Source organism: Halichoeres trimaculatus, unplaced genomic scaffold (genome assembly GCF_033239565.1).
Source record: "Halichoeres trimaculatus isolate MK-OKI-2021-1 unplaced genomic scaffold, fHalTri1.1 fHalTri1_scaffold_14, whole genome shotgun sequence".
Classification (NCBI taxonomy): Eukaryota; Metazoa; Chordata; class Actinopteri; order Labriformes; family Labridae; genus Halichoeres; species Halichoeres trimaculatus.
Window position 1 is genome coordinate 1,817,266 of NW_027437192.1, and position 21,237 is coordinate 1,838,502.

Genomic DNA, 21,237 nt, shown 5'->3' on the forward strand with positions numbered 1-21,237 from the left:
AAGTGTAATGAATTTTTTTCCTCTATATAAACAGATTTTTGCCGACAATCTGATGTAGATCAAACGTTAACTCTAAAGACAATGAGTGTTTAGATTTCCTGACTTCCCTGAATGCACCACAAGTGATGGATCCACCTCCATTCAACGAACAAACTTTACTTTCTTCTAACTTTTGCCTAATCAGCATCATCGTGTTTTTATTTTAGCAAACTAAAGAGACCTTAATAATGAGAAAATCCATTTGTGTTGGAGGACAGAGTAAAGTTTACCGATAACAGAAAGATGTGGAAGGTGTGTGATATCAACAGTGTCTGTTGTTTTAGTCTGAGTGGAATCGACCAATCAGGTGCATGCATGCAAAAACATTCTATGTGCAGCAGCAGCAGGAGTTCTAGAACTCTGACATCATTGACCTCAGTTCAAAAAACATCTTCCAAGTATTTTTCTTTCTTCTGTTTTTTGACTTCTGTGAGTCTCCTGCTTTTTAACCCTTTCTGCTGCTGAACTCCTGATTACTAATCCCGATTTTTCACATTCATACTGTAACAGAGTGAGTGGATTGTTCATATCAGATAACGAGACTGTGCTAATTTGTGTTGTATTGCGTTTGAGAATACCAAGGTTCAGTGAAGTGTGTTGTGTGTGTTTTCTAAAAGAGTTGTGCAGTGTTAGCATCTTAGCGACCTTTCAGGCCCTTCGACCGACTTTTCAAAAAAACGACTGGTGTCAAAACTAGCAGTAGTAGATGCTGCTGTGGGCCCCTCCCCTATCCAAAACACTCACAGACAGACGAGTCCTCCTGCAAATTAGGCAATGATGTCATTTAACGACTTTAAGTGACTTCCGGGACACCCTATAGTGACTTTTTTTACTTACAATTTGGCAACACTGGAGTGGTGGGACACAGCGAGAGTTAGATAGAGAGTCAAGTGTTATTATTCTGACGTGGTGCAGCCAACAGTAACCGGTATTGAGTGTTTCAATTAACCAGTATCATTAAACCTGGATTAAGTCTCTCTCTGGATTAAGGCTGGTCCATAAATACTGTGTAGGATACGTGTCATCGAACGGACAACCCCACCTGGCAGCGGTGAGCACTCACAGATTTCAGAAAAGAACACAAAGGTCAAAGAAATTGAGAAATAAATATTTTTGATTGAAAATCTTTGAGAATTTGTTCCTAAACAAATTAACATTTATTACCACATTAACACACAGATGTACAGAAAATTGGTACCACTGAGAACTGATACAAACATGAAAGGAACCAGTCCCTAGATCAAAAGCATGTTAAGATATGGGGAATGAAGATAGGGGGTCTGAATCTCCCGTTGACTTACTATTTACAGTGAAACTGTGACTGATCTTAAAAATCTCAGCAGATGTTGGGTTCAATTGAAAACATCCACTGAACCAGGAATTCAATTATTAGTCAAATCATCTATTGATTACAGCAAAAGCTACCTTTTTTGGGCTCATGTTCTTGTTTTAAGACAGATTTCAGTCAACATGTGACTCGTTTCATACAGTGAAACTGAGACTCAGAGGAAACAGATGGACAGGTGCTCTATAGCTGAAACTCAACACTGAATGTTTGTGTACAGTTGTAACATCCTGGTACCAACGTTAGGGAGACTGAAGCCTCTGTGTGATTTAGTGTTTACAGTGAAACTGAGACTCACAAGAAACAGATGAGTTTGTGTTACTTTCAGGAAGTATCAAAAAACAAGTTACAAAATATATCCTGCAGACGTCTCCAGGGGGGCAAACTTTACGCTGTAATTATTCTGACACAACGTGGCCTTTGGGTTTGTTGGACTGTAAAGTAAACAACATGTCGCACAGAAAAGAAAGTCTCAGTTTACCTCTAACTGTTGGCTGTGATTGGACGTAATTCTGAGAAGCATAAATCATCATCAATGGCAGCTGGTCGCTCCAGAGGTTGTAAAACAGTTTCAACCTCCAAATGTCCCAGCCCAATTCATTTGAGGGGAACATTTTTAAAAGTTCCTCTCAGTAAATCAGGAGTTCACAGCCTGAATTAAAGTGAGTCTAAACTCAAAGTGGGACCAGTTCGAGGGCAGTGATTTACCCACTGAACCCACCTGGAACAAAAGCTGTTCCCTGGCAGCGCCGGAGCTCTGCGGTCCCCTGAGAGCAGCACAATAACAACACAGTGTTAACTTCTAATGCAGTCAGTAACAACTGTGCCCTCGACAGTGACTCCTGCACAATAAAAATCAATATTTCATTAAAAGCTACGGGATCCCTGCACAGAAGGTTCAAATATTTGAACAAAGAGGGCGCTTTTAATCGCACCGTGCTACCGTGAATGAAAAACCAGGCTTCAGGGGGAGACGGCTGTTTAATCAGAGACTGTTTGGATGTGTCTCCATCAGATTAACGCTCCAAAGTTTCACTCAGAGAGGACAGGAATGTGCTGATGCTGCTGCTGGGAGCCGTTTAACCTTAAAGCCTTAAAAACATGTCTCAAAATACTGCTGCGTCAAGGACTGTACAGGGCAGAGAGTCAATTACTGTTTAATCCGTCCAAACAAGAAGTGCAAAGCCAAAAGGAAGAGGAATACCAAGCGGCGATAGGTGAGCCCTAACCCCACGTGGCCTGATACACTGAGCATGTGTGTGCGATTTGGTAAACTTTGAACATCATTAGTGGCCACGCCCATTGATTTACAAGAAATCCATGAATACATTTTAATCATCAACATGTCATGTAAACACAAAATAAATTTGAATTTGATCCGAAAAAAACTGTGAGAGTAGTTCATTCAAATATGTACCTTAGAAACGTCAAAATCCAACATTTAACTCTGATTTCTGAACTTCCTGTTTGGAATTCATGATGGTCATAAAATACTTTTTTGTTGGCTTTTTCATGACTATCATGCACAAAAAAATTCAGGCTAGTAGCTCAAAGCAGCCGGAGGGGCTGTGTTTGTCTCACCTAGGGGGCGCTGTGGGGCATGTATGGGCACAAAAACACTGAAACCATAAATTCTGCCATGAATTTCTTTTGTTTTTGAGCACGTAAAAGGCACATAAATTGAGACTACAGAGGACCGGGAAGACAATGAAATAGGGTCCCTACTGTCCAGGTCCAGCTCGAGCCCTGATGATTTGAATCAGAATCAGAATTACCTTTATTCACCAAGTATCTCAAGAATACAAGGAATTTGACTCCAGTTAACCACACTGTCTCTATACAGTTATAATAAACTCACACTAAATATTAAAAAAAAAGAAAAAAAGAGAGCTTAAGTAGTAAAAAATAAAGATAATAATTAAGAGCTTTGTACTGAAAAGGAAAAAAATATATCCACATAAGTTAAAATAAAATAAAACATTAAAATGTTTAAAGAGTGCACTGAAAAGGATGTCAAGAACTGTGCAATTTACAAAATAAAAAAAATTCCTCACATCAAAAAGTTTTTTCAGTAATATTAAGACATCAGAGACGTCAGACGCTGTTTGAAATGTTTTGTGACTGGTCTCCTCTGTCTCTGGTCGTCTTTGCAGAAAGCCGACCTGGCCGTCGCCGGCTTCACCATCACGTCGGAGAGAGAAAAAGTGATCGACTTCTCCAAACCCTTCATGACTCTGGGAATCAGCATCCTCTACCGCGTCCACCTGGTAAGAACGCCGCCGTGCTTTAGTCTCAAAGTCACAAATTTTGATAAATAAACAAATAAAGTGAAAATAAATAAGATATTTGACTCCCTTGGTTGGTTGTCAAAAATACAAGATATTTGAATAAATAAATAAATAAATAGAAGAAATGAGGCTCTTTTCTGTGCCTCCTAGTAAAAATAATGACATTAAACATAGTAAACATAACTAATTGCTCTACAATCCTGTATTTTACATGTATACCATCATTATGCTGTGAACTGCAGTACTTTTTTTTACCACATGGAAATGCTATTGTACCACTGAAAAGATGAAAATAAGGGTTTTTAGAGCTGACATTGGCTACATTTACATGCTGTCATTCACCCTTTAATATTCCGATTGTTAGCAATAACCTGAGGAGGACCAAAAATGCCAAAATTAAAAAGAAATAAAAGTGAAAAAAAAATTAAATTAAATTAGTAAATTATTGAATAAATAAACTTAAAAATAAAAGTAAAAAATTAAAGTAAAAAATGGATGAATAAATAAATAAATATGGAAATAGACTTAAATATCAATAACTAATGAAATAAAAGTGCTCTGCTCTCATTTTATTTATTTTTATATTATTTTTAATTTTGGCATTTTTGGTCCTCCATGATAATAAATGGTTGCACTTGGCCATGTAAACACCAATAACCTTTTTTAAAAACTGGAATATGCTGTTGTTGTTGTTGTTGATGCTGTTGCTATGGATACAGGAAGACAGAGCAGAAAGTTTATTGACTGCATGGAAACATAACCACTGACACCCTAGAAGTCTTTCTGGGTCAGCCGGTCTGTATACAATCACCAATTGGCTGACTGACCAAAACAAAGATGGCTGCCACCTGTTGGCTCTCTCAGCTAACAGGAATAATCATGTGTCACTCAAATGTGTGAAAAAGTCTCCATAAACTACCTTGAGTGACTGCCAGTTGATGCTAAGTCTCTCTCTTAGAGACGTGAGCAAAACCTGTTTATGTCAAATTTAACAGCTCCGACCTCTGAGGGTTTTTCACTCTTTCATTACTGAAAAATTAATGTGTCGTCTTTCCTGGGGTCTCGAGAGACGCTGTGTTTTATCTTTCCTGAGAAAGCAACTCTTATCGAGGTGTGCTGCCGTGTTTGTTGAACACTAAGTGATTATATATTTGTTGTTTTGTTTCCGTTAAACTCCCCGCAGACAGCAGAAGCAGACAGCAGAAGCAGAGAGCAGTTCCACCTTATGGGTTTAATTGACTTGTAGCTCATTAACAGTTTTTCATTTTCTCTCATAAATAAAGCTGAGTGTTTAGTTTTTAGCTCCAGTCATCATCACAGAGTCTGTTTCTCTTACTCTGAGCTGCTGCGCTGAGAGAGGAGAGTAAACTCTGCAGAGCCCTGTGAGAGTCAGATAATCCTTCTTTGATTAAAAACAGCGTCAGTCGTTTTTTTGTTTTCACACACTCTGTTTTTAAGAGTGACTCTTGCTCTTTGTAAAACTTACCCCTGGGTGGCTGGGTCTGAGTTTGTCCCTCTGAGGATCCTGAGGGAGCTTGGACTTCAAATTTCCAGTCCTTGGATAATTATCAGTTAGACTTAGCGATGCTAAAACGCTGTGACGAAGACATGATGAGTTTGATCACGTTTCTAAAACTGAACGTGTTTCTTTGTAGACGTTTGTTGGAAATGGAGGCCACAGGTCTGACTGTCTGGACGGAGTCCTGTGGATCAGACCCATGTTTAGTTTTCATTGTAATGTCTAAACAAACTCATCGATCATGAGGGAAATGGAGAAACAGCAGGAGCTTGAAGCAGCTGCTGTCTCCGTAATAACCTCAGACTCTCCTGCTGGACTCTTTAATGAGAGGGTCGCTCTCCACATCCAGAGACCTGCAGAGTCTGCGTCTGCAGGGTGGGAGCAAATGTAAAGACGTGCATTAAAATGATGGTTGTGAGACTCTGTTACAGGAGGAAGAAAATTCAGACCTCGTCGTAGATCGTCAAACTAATGCGTACACTCGCTGATTGTCTTTCATCCACAAGCAGTTCTTGGTCCGGTGGTCTTCTGTCTCCTTCTTTTGATTCAGGTCTCAGTTTGTGGTTTCTTTGTAGGGTATTTTTATACTTTAAAACACAAAACTCAGAGTTTATGTTTCAGTTTTTGACGTAATGTTAAAAAACAATGATTGCAGACGGGGCCGCCTAAAGCGCTAAGAGATTGCAACCTTTACTTTCATAAGTGCCAATTTGACTCAATTCATGGATTATAATTTGAATTGGACAAAGTTTGCAAAAATTTCAAAAGTTTTTAATAAAAAAAAAAGTAGAAAACGTAAAAAAAAAAAATTAAAACTGACAAAAAATTTTAAAAGAAATGTTAAATTTAAACATTTTTGCAATTTTGGAACATTTTAAAAAGCAAAACTTCCAAAAAAATGTCAAATGTTAAAAAATATATTTATTTTCAAGTTACAAACATTTTTGTGAAATTTCAATCTTTTGGAATTTTAAATATTTTGAAAAATTTTCAAAAAAAATAAGATTGGAAAATTTAGAAAAATTTGAAGTGGAAAAAGTGTGCAATTTTTTCAAAACGATCTTGAAATGTTAAAAATGTGTGAAACCGTGAAAATTTTTTAAATAAAAAAAGGTGAAAAAGGAACTGTACATTGCAAAAATATTCCAAAAAAAATAAAGTTTTAGAAATCAGCAAAATTTTTAAAAATGAAAATTTAAAAAACTGCAAAAATCAAAAACAATTTGCAAAATCAAAAAATGAAATTTGCAAAATTTTCAAAAATGAAAAAAAAAACACATTTAATAAGTTGCAGAAGTTTTTAAACTTTCCAAAGAAAGCTTTACTTTGATTATTGTCAATAATGTTGCTCAGCTCATCATTTTTGGTTGTTTGCTAATGTTTTGCCACATATCAACCATGTATATTAATCCAGCACGTTGTCAGTGAAATGAATCCATCCACACAGAATTAAAATCAGTATTTTCTTCCAGATGAGTCTTTTTGTAGATGTAGTTATCTTCCCAGGGCTGTAAAACTTGAGGTTAGCCACAGGTGCATGGAAAGTTGGTGGGCTGTTGATGTTGTAGGAGGTGAAGTAGAGCGGTGGCAGGCTTTATTGACAGATGGGATGAAGATTTAGTTCAACTAAATGTTAACACAGGATTTTATTTAGAAAAAACTGAAATGCATGTGCTCTGAAACTGGACCAGTTCTCGATACCTCTACGTGGAAGCAGAAGACTTTAGCTGCAGCATCAAACGTGGTCACATGATCACACCTGGAGTCAGTTTGTTCAGGTAGAAATCACAGTCTACGGTGGTTGGGGAGTCTTTCATGCTCTGCTGCAGTGAAACGGCTCGTACACACACCGTCCAGAGGGTGTGTGTGTGTTTGTCTTTGAAGCAGTGGGCAGCAAACAGAGCCACTGAGTGTTCCCCCGGAGCAGGTTAGTGTGAGAGTTTGTTGTGATTTAGGAGAACGTTCCGGGTGAACACGATGTATAAATATGAGATCAGAAAGCACAGCTGTGGAGCAGCTTGTTCCACGGCTCAGCACGCCGTTTGTTTGCCTCCAAATAAGACCTTGAAGAATTCGATACAAACTTGTGGTGCTGCTCTGATTTGCCTGCAGAGGCAAAACAAACTTAAACAAATGGAACAACAGAGCGTTTTCACCTGTTGACACTTCTCGCCGCTCCCCACCGCCCGCTCTGTCTGGTCACTGATTTGATGAATTCAGAGAGAAAACGCCGCAGCCACAACAGCAGCCGCCGCCTCCTCAGCTGCTCGGCGCTGGAGGCAACAACAAAACCCCTCCTGCTCGGGTCAGACCGCCACACCGAGAGTTCAGGACAAAGAAACCGAAAATATCCGCAGACCGGAGAGATCACAGAGGAAGAGGACTCAGACAGGGGCATGTTTCTTCTTCTGTGGTGGAGGAGTGGGGGTGAGAGGCAGGTAGGGAGGGAAGGAGGGTGACAGAAGCGTCAGGATGAAAAATATGAGTTTTTGCGCCTCTGAGGGAGGATCGGTGACTCTGCCTCCCTGACTGGAATGAGAAGCATGAACGCCGCTTGACTGCACTTCCTGTGAGGGCGACAGAGGCCGGCTCAGGTTGGGTTTTTGGGTGAACAGACTGCAAACAGGCCAGCAGGGAGGGTTGTGTATTAGCATAGCAGACGGGGTAAGGACAGCATGTTAACCACGGACGCTGAGAAGCCACTAACAAGCAACAAATAGTTCTGCTTTAAAGCAGCCAGGGAGGAAATCATTGAACCCGGGATGCTTGATGTTTGTTTGCAGTCTCAGAGGCTGCTGCTCGGATAAATAAATGAAGACGGTTTGAAAAAGGAGTGATGGACAAATGACAAGAACAAATACCTGGGAATATGATGAAACCCCGATAAAATCTCTGCAAGAAGCCTTGTGAAAAAAAAGAGGAAAGAATCAGGAGTCTGGACAGGAGAGATGGACTTTAATCCTGAAATGATTGGGTTGGGAGTGATTTCATCCCTACATGGAGCGTTTTGCATCAAATCTTGGCTCAGAGCGTTTATCAGAGCAGAGTTTGAGGCCTGCTGAAGTGCCTTTAAGCTACAGTCTCTCTGCAGGAGATGAAACCACTGAATGCAGGTGAATGTAGGTGAATTCAAACCCTCCGTTCCTCATGAGTCAGTTATGAAGGATAAATAATCCCAACACATTTATTGGATCCATTCACATGGATCACCTTTAGTTATCATTTTACATCATTAACTATTATATTATATTATATCACAGTGTTTTGTAACGTACCGTATCATATCATAACTTATAAGATGATATTATTCTGTATCCTATGGTAGTCTACTAAATTTTAATGTGACATATTGTGTCATTTCATATCACGTCGTTTCATACAGATCGTACCATGCTGTATGTGATTGTGGCATTTCTTGTCCTGATACAACTCATTGCATTGTATCGTATGTAAAATATCATATCATATATCATAACATATCAAACTGTAACATGTTTTACTGTGACATGTTTTATCGTAAAATAAATCATTAAATATCATTTTGGGACATATCATGTCGTACCATACTGTATTGTAACATTTTGTATGATACCATAGTATTATAACATATACTATAATTAAAAACTATAAAATATCTTATCATAACATACCATATTGTATCATGTTGTATTGTTGCATTACGTACTGTACCATATTTCATCACATTTTAACACATTGTAATGTAACATATATCATAAAATCACAACGTAACACATATTTAACAAATATAACATCACATTGTAATATCATATCGTACATATCATAATGTAACATGTTTCAATGACAAATATATCAATTTATACCATACTGTAACGTTTGGTATCATAACATACTGTATTGTGACATATTGGATTGTAACAGATTGTATCATAACATTTTGTGTTATATCATCAGACTTTAACATTAACTATCATCTCTCATTGGATTCTAAATTTGGGTTTTAAATTTGGATTATAGCATATCTCGTTGTAACATGTTTTGTTTTGAAATACCATATTTCATCAGAACATGTTTTTTGGTAATATACTGATTCACAATATATATTGTAACACATTGTAGTGTAACGTATCATAACATCACATTGTAACATTCATTCATTCATTCAATTCAATATCATACAAATCCTACTGTAACATATCTTATTATAACATTTCAAATCGTAACGTATAGTTTCATAACAAATTGTATCGTAACATATTGTATCATAACATATAACGTATCAAAATATATATCATAACATATCTTATTATAACATATCATATCATAAAATATTCTATGTTAACATATTGTGTCATAACATTTTCTATCATAACTTTTTCTATCATAACATCGTATCATAACATATCTTATGGGAACATATTGTATCATAACATATCATGTCATAACATATCATAACATCATATCATAACATATCATATCGGAACATATCGTATCGTAACATAAGGTATCATAGAATATTGTTTCTTATCATATTGTATTATAACATTTCGTATCAAAACATATCGTATTGTAGCATATTGATCATAACATATCATAACGTGTGATTTATATTTATTTGGATGTAGCCGTTTGTAATATACTGTAACATGTCATAGTGAATCATATTTTTACATTTTGCAATTCATTATTTAGTAACAAATATCATATAATAATGTAATAGTACGTATTGTCACATTTTCTAACTAATTGTAAGTTACATAATATTTTGTAAAGTAGTGTAACGTTTTGTAAGTAGCGTAATACATTTTAGCATATTGTAACATATCCAATCCATAAGGTAATATATGATAACATAGTATCATAACATTTCCATATATTCTGTATCATAACATCATAATGTATGGACACATTTTTAACATATTGTTATGAGTCATATAGAACTTTAAAGTATCACAATGTATCAAAATGTATTGTAACATATCTCAACCCATTGTAGTGTATTGACATGTATCATATTGCATATTTAGGTATCAGGAGGTATTTAACAAATTTTTAACATATCATAACTTATGGTAAAGTACTGTTAAGTATCATAACATATTGTAGCAATTGTGATGAATGTTTTTTTTTTAATGTATCCTAACATTTGGTAACATTTCTTAAGTGTTGCAACAAATTGTAACATAATAACTTATTGTATTTTATCTTATTAAATTATACTCCTTTAGATTGTATAATATAATCTTATATCTACTCTATCAAAATGTAGTATAATGTATCATAACGTGTGTTGAATGTGTTGAATTTGTACAAATCCAAACCAATTATCTCATGTCTTTATATTTCACCTCATTGAAGCTTGATATAAGATTGTGAATCTTTCTAAATCACATACTTTGTCATATATAACATATAATATCCCATTGAGTCACTTTTTATCAGATTGTGTCGTATCATTTCATCAGTTTTAGGGTCCAGATGGGTCAGATTGAGACTCCAGTAGCAGCTCAGTGAAATATGGAAACGTCACAGGAGGCTGGTTTTTATGTCCATCTCTTTGTTTGCCAAAACATCCTCAGCCATGAGGCTTGTAAACATCCAATGAGTGAAATATTTCAAAGTGGAGCTTTTAGAGGTTTACCGTTTGAAGTCGGCGTCAGTCAGCAGCAGCTGGTCGAACACTGCGAATGGGCTTTTAATGACAATAAATGTTAATAAAACATTTATTTAATTAGTCGTTAAAACATAATGACGCGTCTCCTGCGAGGGCAGCAGATAGATACAGTACATCTGCAGCTCATCAGCATTCACCTCCACCATCTGTCCTCTGCTTTTGATCCAGTCGGCTGTGATCCAGTCCGCATCAGTCAGCTGTTTAATGTGAGCGCGTCCTCACGGCGAGGAGTCACGCAGCCGCCCTCTGAATCATCGCAGGGTGGATTTAAGGATTCAGTGGACGCAGAGCTCATCTGTGCGCGCTGACGGCGAGGAGATGGCGAGCTGAGGTGACATAAATCCAACCTGCTGTGTCTCAGAGCAGCACGGTTAGCGTCACACGGAGGGTCGACTATCTGACACACACAAACTCAGCGCACACAGATCCTCTGAATCAGAGCTGAACCAACGTTTGGCTTTGAAATCAAACCTGAGAAGATACTTTCCAGGGTTTCCAGGACGAATGGTTTGACGCCGTTTGTCAAGCGGCTCAGTGTCTCCTTGTTACAGGAAGTGAAGCAGATTGCTCTCGGTCAGATCTGCGTTTGTTATTATGAAATTTAATCTGAACTAATTAACGCTCTGAATGAACGAGGCACAAACACGTCTGAGTGTGAACAAGCTCTTTAACACGTCACACAAACAGACATGATTCTTCTTCTGTGGCTCTCTGAGGAGATAAATAAGAGATACAATCATGACCGGAGGTATAAAGCGCTTTATGTGGATTGTAAAACACACACACACACACACATGCGCTGCAGCATCCTTGCAGATAGCTGCCTGGCGAGCACACTTAAAGATGGTAATCTGTTTAATTGCTGGGGCTGTTGACTCGTGCACACACATTAGTGAGGAGGCGTCGTGTTTATCAGCCGCCGTGCCCTCTGGTGATCAGCAGGCTGGATTTATGTCTGCGGCTGCTCCCAATTCATTAGAGCTCCGTGTATTATCACTCCGCTGCTCGCTCTATCACGGCGCCATAATTCATTACAGCAGGTACAAGGACCTCTGACATCACGAGCCAGGAGACAGCGGCGGTGTGAGGGAGGGATGGAGAGTGACATCATTATAATCGCTCAGGAAGTGTGTGAAGCTCCTGCAGAGAAAAAACTAACAGGTGTTAGAGAAAGAAGTTTGGCTCCGTGCTTCATCAACACTCAGGTTAAACATGTTTCAGGGCTGAAACAGGAGCTGGAGTCTCAGAAACAAAGATTTTAAAACATTAGTTTCCCCATCCATGATGATCCTCTCCTCAGTTTGGTTTTCTTCATTGTCCCCTGAAAACCTCTGACCCCAAACCTCCAGCCTGCACTCTGCTGATGATGACAGTTTGTCAATGAAATAACTTCAGATTTAAACAGGCATCAATTTGGTGTTATTCTATTAATTAACCAAAGAACAAACTATAATTGCACCAATTGTTGGTAATTGTTATGAATGTTAAGGTTTTGCAAAGTTTCTAAACGTAAAATAACACTTTTAAAGTAACATAACACAACCTAATGGAACACAACATAACAGAACACAGAGTAACAGTACACAACTTAACGGTAATTAACGTAACGGTACACAACGTAACGGTACACAACGTAACGGTACACAACGTAACGGTACACAACGTAACGGTACACAACGTAACGGTACACAACGTAACGGTACACAACGTAACGATACACAACGTAACGGTACACAACGTAACCGTACACAACACAACGGTACACAACGTAACGGTACACAACGTAACCGTACACAACACAACGGTACACAACGTAACGGTACACAACGTAACGGTACACAACGTAACGGTACACAACGTAACGGTACACAACACAACGGTACACAACGTAACGGTACACAACGTAACGGTACACAACGTAACGGTACACAACGTAACCGTACACAACACAACGGTACACAACGTAACGGTACACAACGTAACGGTACACAACGTAACGGTACACAACGTAACGGTACACAACGTAACGGTACACAACGTAACGGTACACAACACAACGGTACACAACGTAACGGTACACAACGTAACGGTACACAACGTAACGGTACACAACGTAACGGTACACAACGTAAAGGTACACAACGTAAAGGTACACAACATAACGGTACACAACATAACGGTACACAACGTAACGGTACACAACGTAACGGTACACAACATAGCGGTATACATCGAACGGTACACATGGTGTATACAATGTGATGCAAACAATGTAACAGTACACAGCATAACAGTATACAATGAAAGGTACACAGGTAACGTTATACAACGTAACGTTATACAACGTAACGTTATACAACGTAACGTTATACAACGTAACGGCAACAACGTTACGGTTTACAACATGGTGTATACGTTGTGGTGTAAACAGTGTAACAGTATACAACCCAGCGGTATAGAACATAACGGTATACATCTCAACAGTAGACAACGTAACTGATCAAATGTAATGGTACACAACATAACGGTACACAACATAACGGTACACAATGTTATGGAAACCGAACAAGAACATTTTCTTAACATTTTTTTTTCAGTGTCTTGAAATAAGACTTTTTTTTCTGGACATTCCAGTGACATTAACACAAAATCAGATTTTGCAGTGTGAGGTAACTTCATTTTGAGGAAGTGCCTTTAAGGTCCTTCCAAAATTAAAGCATTTTTGGAGCCAAAGTTTTAGAGAAAGTAGCAACAACAACTTGTCATCTTGAGGACTTAAGTCAGTGTTGCTGCTGAAAAGATCAGCTTTTTGAATGTGTGTGTGTGTGGTTTCTGGTGTTTCTGCAGCCAGCCTCTAGTGGACACCAGAGGAACTGCAGGTTTTAACACTTTAGCATCAGCTTCATATTTTAAGACCTGTGGTCACAGCCTCATCAGGGATCATCGCTGCAGACTGAAGAGATGTTTGAACATTGAAGAGGGTCAGGGCGCCCTCTGCTGTTAAAAAACCATGAGATGAGATGAAGCGTCTGCAGAGTTTCCAGGTTATTCCAGCTCATTATTCAGTCTGACATCACGTCTACAGCAGGTTTTAACTGTGTGACTGTGAGCCAGACGTTATCAGTCAGCATCAGAGCCACTGGTTCTGCCAGGTGACGGGGAGCGGAGGCGAGCTGAGCTGTTACAGAAGATTAAAACATGTTGGTCTCCGTCGTCGGGCTCTAAATCCCCAAACTGAGTCTGAATACTGTTGAACTTTGTGTGAGGAGATCTGCAGAGCTCTCTTTGTGTTTCTCCAGTGATTGACAGCTTACCTGCCGCTCTGAAGCAGGCGCCGGCAGAAAATGAGAACAAGCTCAGGGGGAGTTTGTCGTCGTAACCTTTGTCTGTTATTTACTGAGCGCAGAAAACAGGAAGTGATGCTGAGATTTAAAAAAGGAACCAAACAGAGCTGATCACCTCCTCCACAGCTCACCATCCTCTGTAATTTGGTCTAATCTGGGAGTTCTCCACCCCTCCTCAGAGACTGAGGTTTTCATCCCCATTGTTGTTTTACGAGCAAGAAGTAGAAGAGGAAACACAGATTCATTCAGTCAGAGAGTGAAGGGTGTCAGCGCCGACAGGTCGGGGCGACAGGTGGTCATTACCTGGACTCAGAGCCGGCAGGAGGCGACTGATCCCACTCAGCAACCGATGTTTGATGTTTGTCTCCCTGATATCTTCTTCTACCTGGATGATTCACCTCGCAAGAGACAAAACCACATTTACTGATGTATTAAACCTCTCATGACCTCAGTGTCTGACAAGAAATTTAGCATGTCTGAGTGAGTTTGTGCAGCACACAGTGGTTGTTATCGCACAGCAGCCATCATGAGCTGCATACACAGAGTGGTTAGTGGTGACTCAGTGAATCACGCTGGAGTTTCCACACAGAGCAGCTTAGAAAATACTCAGTCTCTGGCTTTGATGGAGTTGTGATTCATAACAAACTACCTGCCTGGTGTGAGGTAAAGCCATCCTGCAGGGAGACACAGAAACCACATCAAACATGGGTCACAGCTAACAGAGGGTGGATGAACGGTAGGGTACGTCTGTGAATGTGTCATCTCTAATATTTTATTAAGTCAAAACAAGTCGGCTACTTGTGCCTTACATTCAAACCTGGGAAAGCATCTCCGCCTCTCCCTCTTTCATTGGTTTGATCCAAAGACGCTGCATTAGACCCTTCCTGAGTGAGGTTACACAGACACAAACAGGAAGCTGTGTGATATTTGTTGCTGAAAAGTTGACTTTAGTATCAGCTCTTTATTAAAACAGTGTCAACATTATCGTTCTCAACATTTTATGACACAACATAACATAACATAATGAAACGTAATGAAACAAAATGTAACCTAACATTATGTAACACAATGTAACTTAACACAATGTAACAGTACACAAAATAACATAACTACGTAACATAAAGTAACAAAATAAAAACGCAACAACGTAACGTAACACAACTTAACGTAACACAACGTAACACAACGTAACGTAACACAACGTAACGTAACACAACGTAACGTAACACAACGTAACATAACACAACATAACGTAACGTTACGCAATGTTACGTTACACAATGTTACGTTACACAACGAAACGTAACACACATAACGTAACGTTACACAATGTTACGTTACCCGACTTCACGTTACACAACGTAACGTTACACGTCGTAACGTAACCAGCGAAACGTAACACGGCGTAACGTAACACGGCGTAACGTAACACGGCGTAACGTAACACGGCGTAACGTAACACGGCGTAACGTAACACAACGTAACGTAACACAACGTAACACAACGTAACGTAACACGACGTAACGTAACACTACACAACGTAACACGACGTAACGTAACACGACGTAACGTAACGCGACGTAACGTAACGCGATGTAACGTAACACGACGTAACGTAACACAAAGTTATGTAACACAAATGTAACACAAACGTAACACAAACGTAACACAAAGGTGATGTTACACAACGTAACTCATCAGAACATAATACAACTATGTAACACAACTATGTAACACAACTATGTAACACAACTATGTAACACAACGTAGGTAGCACAACGTATTTGGCACAACGTGTAACGGAACACAACGTAACAAAAACGTAACAAAACGTAATGTTACACAATGTATTGAACAAGATGTAATGTAACACAGTGTTATACAACGTAACACAATGTAACACAGTGTAATGTAACAACATAACTTAACACAACTCAACCTAACACAGCGTAACTCAACACAGCATAGCGTAACACAACATCATGTAACACAGCGTAAAGTAACACAACCTAACGTAACACAATGTAACACAATGTAGACATATTACTTATGTGTCTGACACTTTTCCCTACGTATTATCTGCAGCACCTCTCAGCTGGATACAAAGTAGCACACCACATTTCACTTTCAGTAATAGTTATGGCATTATGACATTTGAAATAGTAATAAATTAGATCACCCGTTATTGGAAAAAGTAACAGGGTTAGTGCGCTGTTAGTTAGTAGCCTTAATCCTTGGTGGCATAGATTCAACAAGGTCCTGGAAACCTTCCTCAGAGAGTTTGGTCCATATTGACATGATAGCATCAACAGTTGCTGCAGATTTGTGGTCTGAACATCCATGATGAGAATCTCCCGTTCCACCACATCCCAAAGGTGCTCTATTGGATTGAGATCTGGGGACTGTGGAGGACATTTGAGTACAGGGAACTCATTGTCATGTTGAAGAAAGCAGTCTGAGATGATTCCAGCTTTATGACATGGAGCGTTATCCTGCTGGAAGTAGCCATCAGAAGATGGGTACACTGTGCTCATAAAGGGATGGACATGGTCAGCAACAATACTCAGGTAGGCTGTGGACTTTAAACCATGCTCAGTTGGTACTAAGGGATTAGAAGTTGTATTCGGTCTTCTTGTGATTGGACAGCTTCAGGGAAACAGGAAATAAAGAGGTGTCAGGGCTGGACTCTGTCCTATCACGTCTGTGCAGCGTGTGTGGATGAGGGGGGAAGGTGTGTGTGTGTGTGTGATGTATCCTCCACACTCATAGAGAGGTGTGTGTGTTTCTGTGTGTGTTTCAGGGTCGTAAGCCGGGTTACTTCTCCTTCCTGGATCCGTTCTCTCCGGCTGTCTGGCTCTTCATGCTGCTGGCGTACCTCGCTGTCAGCTGTGTCCTCTTCCTCGCCGCCAGGTAACACACCTGTCTCTCTCCATGAGTGTGTGTGTGTGTGTGTGTGTGTGTGGAGGAGATTTGACGTGGTTTAAAGAAGATGATGAAGTGAAACGTGCGCTCAGAGCAGGTTAACTCGTCTGTCTCTCTGTCCCCTCCAGGCTCAGCCCGTACGAGTGGTACAACCCTCACCCGTGTCTGCGCGAGCGGCGGGACGTCCTGGAGAACCAGTACACCCTGGGGAACAGCCTGTGGTTCCCGGTGGGCGGCTTCATGCAGCAGGGCTCAGAGATCATGCCGCGCGCTCTGTCCACGCGCTGCGTCAGCGGAGTCTGGTACGTCTAACACCCATCTTTGGTTTCAGAAAGTTACGACTTCATTTAACAACCTGACGACGGCGACCAGCGCTGCGTCCAGCCCCTCCCCCTCCTCCTCGGGAACATTAGGCGATCATGAACAGATGGTGAAGCGGCGCTCAGGTGAAACTGATGATGTCAGTTTCATTTCTGGTTTTCTTCCCGCTCCTCTGCCCCCCCCTCCTGGTTCCCAGTAGCTGCTGTCAGACAGATGGTGGAGGGATACTGGAGGGACTGGACGGCTCCTCAGCATCTTTCCTCTGACAGCTCTCAGCCGCGCCAAGCTGATAAACGCTCATCATGGCCGCCACCACCGCCGCTCAGACTGCAGAACACCTTCTCCTGAGCGGCTCGTTGGCGAGCTGAGGTTTAGAGAGCGACGAGTCAAACCTGGAATCAAAAAGATCTGAACAGAGTGGCTCAGTTGGCGGGCGTGTTTACAGTCAGCTTACATCGCCATTCTTCACAGCCGTCTGAAAACATGGACTGATTCACGCACCTTCAGGACAAACTGTCCCCCTTCCTCGCTTTCTACTTTCCGAGGCGACCTGCAGAGTTCATGTTTAGGTTGATGATGCTTATCTTAAAATCCTGACGTTTCCCGCCGAGCGCTCCATCTGTCTCCTCCCCGCCACCCGCTCTGGTCCTGATGAAAGCGGAGCGAGCGTTGATATTTCTCTGGGGAAAAAAAGGTTAACAAATATTATAGAATTAAAAAAAAAAGTTCCTACTGAGAGTGTTGATAATTAAACATAATAATACCAAAAAAAAATGTGTCAACATTTCATTAAACTAAAAATACACCATCTCTTGCGATGAGGCTCTAAATTTTTTTTAATTATTTTGGAGTTATTTTGGCAATTTGTTTTGAATTTCTATTTTGACATTTTTTCAAGGTTAAACGAAAAATTCCCAAAGTTTTAAACATTTTGCAAAATTCCGAATTTTTGCAATTTTATTGTATTTTTTGCAAATTTATTTTATTTTTTGCAAATGTATACAAATAACTACAATTTAAGTTTTGAAAAAAATCAAATTTGTAAAAACACTAAAAAAAATTATAATCTAGCATTTTTTTTTTTTTTTTGCAAATGTTTTGTATATTTTTTAAATTTCACATCAAGAAAAAAGCAAATTTTTTGGAAAAAAATGTGTAACCTTTTTATTATTTTGACATTACAATTTTTTTAATATTTTGAAAATTATTTTCAAATGAACTAAAATCAAAATAAAAAATACATAAGCTGTGTATATTTTTTAAATTCATATTTTGAAAAACACAAATTTTTAAATTTTAATTTTTTTTCTATTTTTTTTTTATACAATTTTGGACTTGGTGCATTCTTTTTATTTCACTTTTTACATTTTTCAAGGTTAGTCAAAAATTTTAAGGTTTTGAAAAATTTAAAATATTTGCAAATTTATTTTTTTGTAAATGTTTACAAATTACCAAAATTCCATATTTTTTTAATTAAATTTGATAGACCATTTAAAGCAATTTTGCCAAATTTCAATATATATTTTTTTTTTGCTTTTTCTAATTGTCTTAAATTTCATATTTTAAAAAAATGAAATACATTTATTTGATAAAACTGTGCAACTTGTTTTAATTTTGACATTACAATTTTAAAAAAATTGAACAGTATCTTAAAATTAAAACAACAAAAAAAAAGCTTCAAATGTACAATTTTATAAACACAAAAGAAAAGTATGTTTTGACAAGTATTTACTAGATAATATGGTGTTTGGGAGTTTATTAACTTTTTGTGGTTATTGTGAAGATAAAGTAGATTTTGTGGCTCCTTACTGACTTTAATCCAGGTGAGCTGAGGAAAAAATGGCTTCTCGTCCGCGGTTCAGTTTCAGGAGTTAACCGGGTCAGATTCGGGTGAATAAAGGTTAACGCTGTCCTTCCTCCCAGGTGGGCCTTCACCCTCATCATCATCTCGTCCTACACGGCCAACCTGGCGGCGTTCCTGACCGTGCAGAGGATGGAGGTCCCCATCGAGTCTCCGGACGACCTGGCTGACCAGACCAACATCCAGTACGGGACCATCCACGGGGGGTCCACGATGACCTTCTTCATGGTGAGACACGGCAGGAGTTTTGGGTCGGTACAGGTGGAGCTCTGCCAGCCAATCAGACGTCACAGCTCTGGCATCTTAAAAACTGAGGAGAATTGAGTATCTGCTGCAGACTGCCAGAGCAGGGAAGCAGCAAGACCACAGTGGAACAGATCCACTTTGAGATCTGGAGCTCTGACTACTGGGGTCTAAGGGCCAATCCCAGCTCTGCCCCTCAGTCCTTTGGTTTTGCTTGTGCAGGTCTAGTGAAGTGGTGTCCCAATTCTCCGTTAAGTGAAGGTGGAGAGCTACACAGTCCATGAAACAAAGACAAACCAGGACCTGACTTGAAACCAAACGGTTTGACAAATTCCCCATGATCTGGATGTTTTAATTGGATATCCAATCTTTTGCTCCTCCACGTAAATGTTTGCCACGTTTGAATTGTTGGTTGTATTTCAAATTACTTCTTATAACAATTTAGCTAACAAAGCACCGTGGTGTCGTTATAGCTCAGCAGGAAGCAGGAAGACACTGCGGCTTAACCACAGTGTGTCAAAGGGTCAAAAAGGAAGCATTAACACAAGTCCAGGGATGTTTTTAACTCTCTGACCTCCTCTGTCACATCTTTCCTCCAGAACTCGCGGTACCAAACGTACCAGCGCATGTGGAACTACATGTACTCCAAGCAGCCTAGCGTGTTCGTGAAGAGCACCGAGGAGGGCATCGCCCGCGTCCTCAACTCCAAGTACGCCTTCCTGATGGAGAGCACCATGAACGAGTACTACCGCAGCCTCAACTGCAACCTGACGCAGATCGGAGGGCTGCTGGACACCAAAGGATACGGCATCGGCATGCCCCTGGGTGAGTCCGGTCCCAAACAAAGACCCAGTTTGGAACCTTTAGGTTAGTTTAGACCAAGGGTCTTCAACCTGTGGCTCTGGAGCGTCATGCAACTCTTTGGCTCCTTTGCAGTGGCTCCTCCCAGCTTTAAAAAAAATATATATTATTAAAATAAAAAAACATATTTTTCTTACTGAGGGTGTCAATGATTAAAGACACTGATACCAAAAAAAAGTGTGGACATTTCGTTGAACTGAATATGCATCACCTCTTGCTTTGAGGCTTTCAATATTTTTTAAAATTATTTTTAACTTTGTGCAAATTTTTTAAAATTTCAATTTTGAAATTTTTCAAGGTAAGCCAAAAAAATTCAAAAGTTTTAAATATTTTGCATAATTTAATTTATATTTTTTAATTTTAAATTTGCATATATTTACAAAAAACTAAAATTCCACTTTTATGAAAAATGTTTTTTTTTAAACATTAAAAAAAAAAAAATCTAGCAAAATTTTAGCAAATTTTTCACATTTTTTTGTTTTTAAAATTTCGTATTTAAAAATGCCAATTTTTAGGATTTTTTTTTTTTTTTTAAACTGTGCAACTTGTGATATATATTTTAACATTACAATTTTTTTTTGTTTAAGTTGAAAAATATTTGCAACTTCATTAAAAATAAAAAGCTTTATAAAAAGAAGCCACATTTATTTTTGAAATTTCATATTTAAAAAAACACGTTTTTTTATAAAATGTGCAATTTATTGTAAATTTTGACATTTCAAATTCTTTAAATGTTGAAAAATATTTGCAAATTTATTAAAAACAAAAAGCTGTGTGTGTGTGTATATATATATGTTTTAATTTTCTACATTTCATATTTAGAAAATGTAAATTTTGAAAT

General features: G+C 38.9%; 1 protein-coding gene across 4 annotated transcripts in view; it reads left to right on the forward strand.

Moving 5' to 3' along the window:
• LOC141802741 (glutamate receptor ionotropic, kainate 5-like) overlaps nucleotides 1-21,237 on the forward strand; it is a 302,416-nt gene that overhangs the window by 267,715 nt on the left and 13,464 nt on the right. For all 4 annotated transcript variants that reach the window (XM_074686437.1, XM_074686439.1, XM_074686438.1 and 1 more), the window contains exons 14-18: nucleotides 3,538-3,651; nucleotides 16,989-17,098; nucleotides 17,239-17,412; nucleotides 19,355-19,520; nucleotides 20,135-20,360. In XM_074686437.1, coding sequence (XP_074542538.1) covers nucleotides 3,538-3,651; nucleotides 16,989-17,098; nucleotides 17,239-17,412; nucleotides 19,355-19,520; nucleotides 20,135-20,360 — 790 coding nt within the window. The remainder of the gene's footprint in view (nucleotides 1-3,537; nucleotides 3,652-16,988; nucleotides 17,099-17,238; nucleotides 17,413-19,354; nucleotides 19,521-20,134; nucleotides 20,361-21,237) is intronic.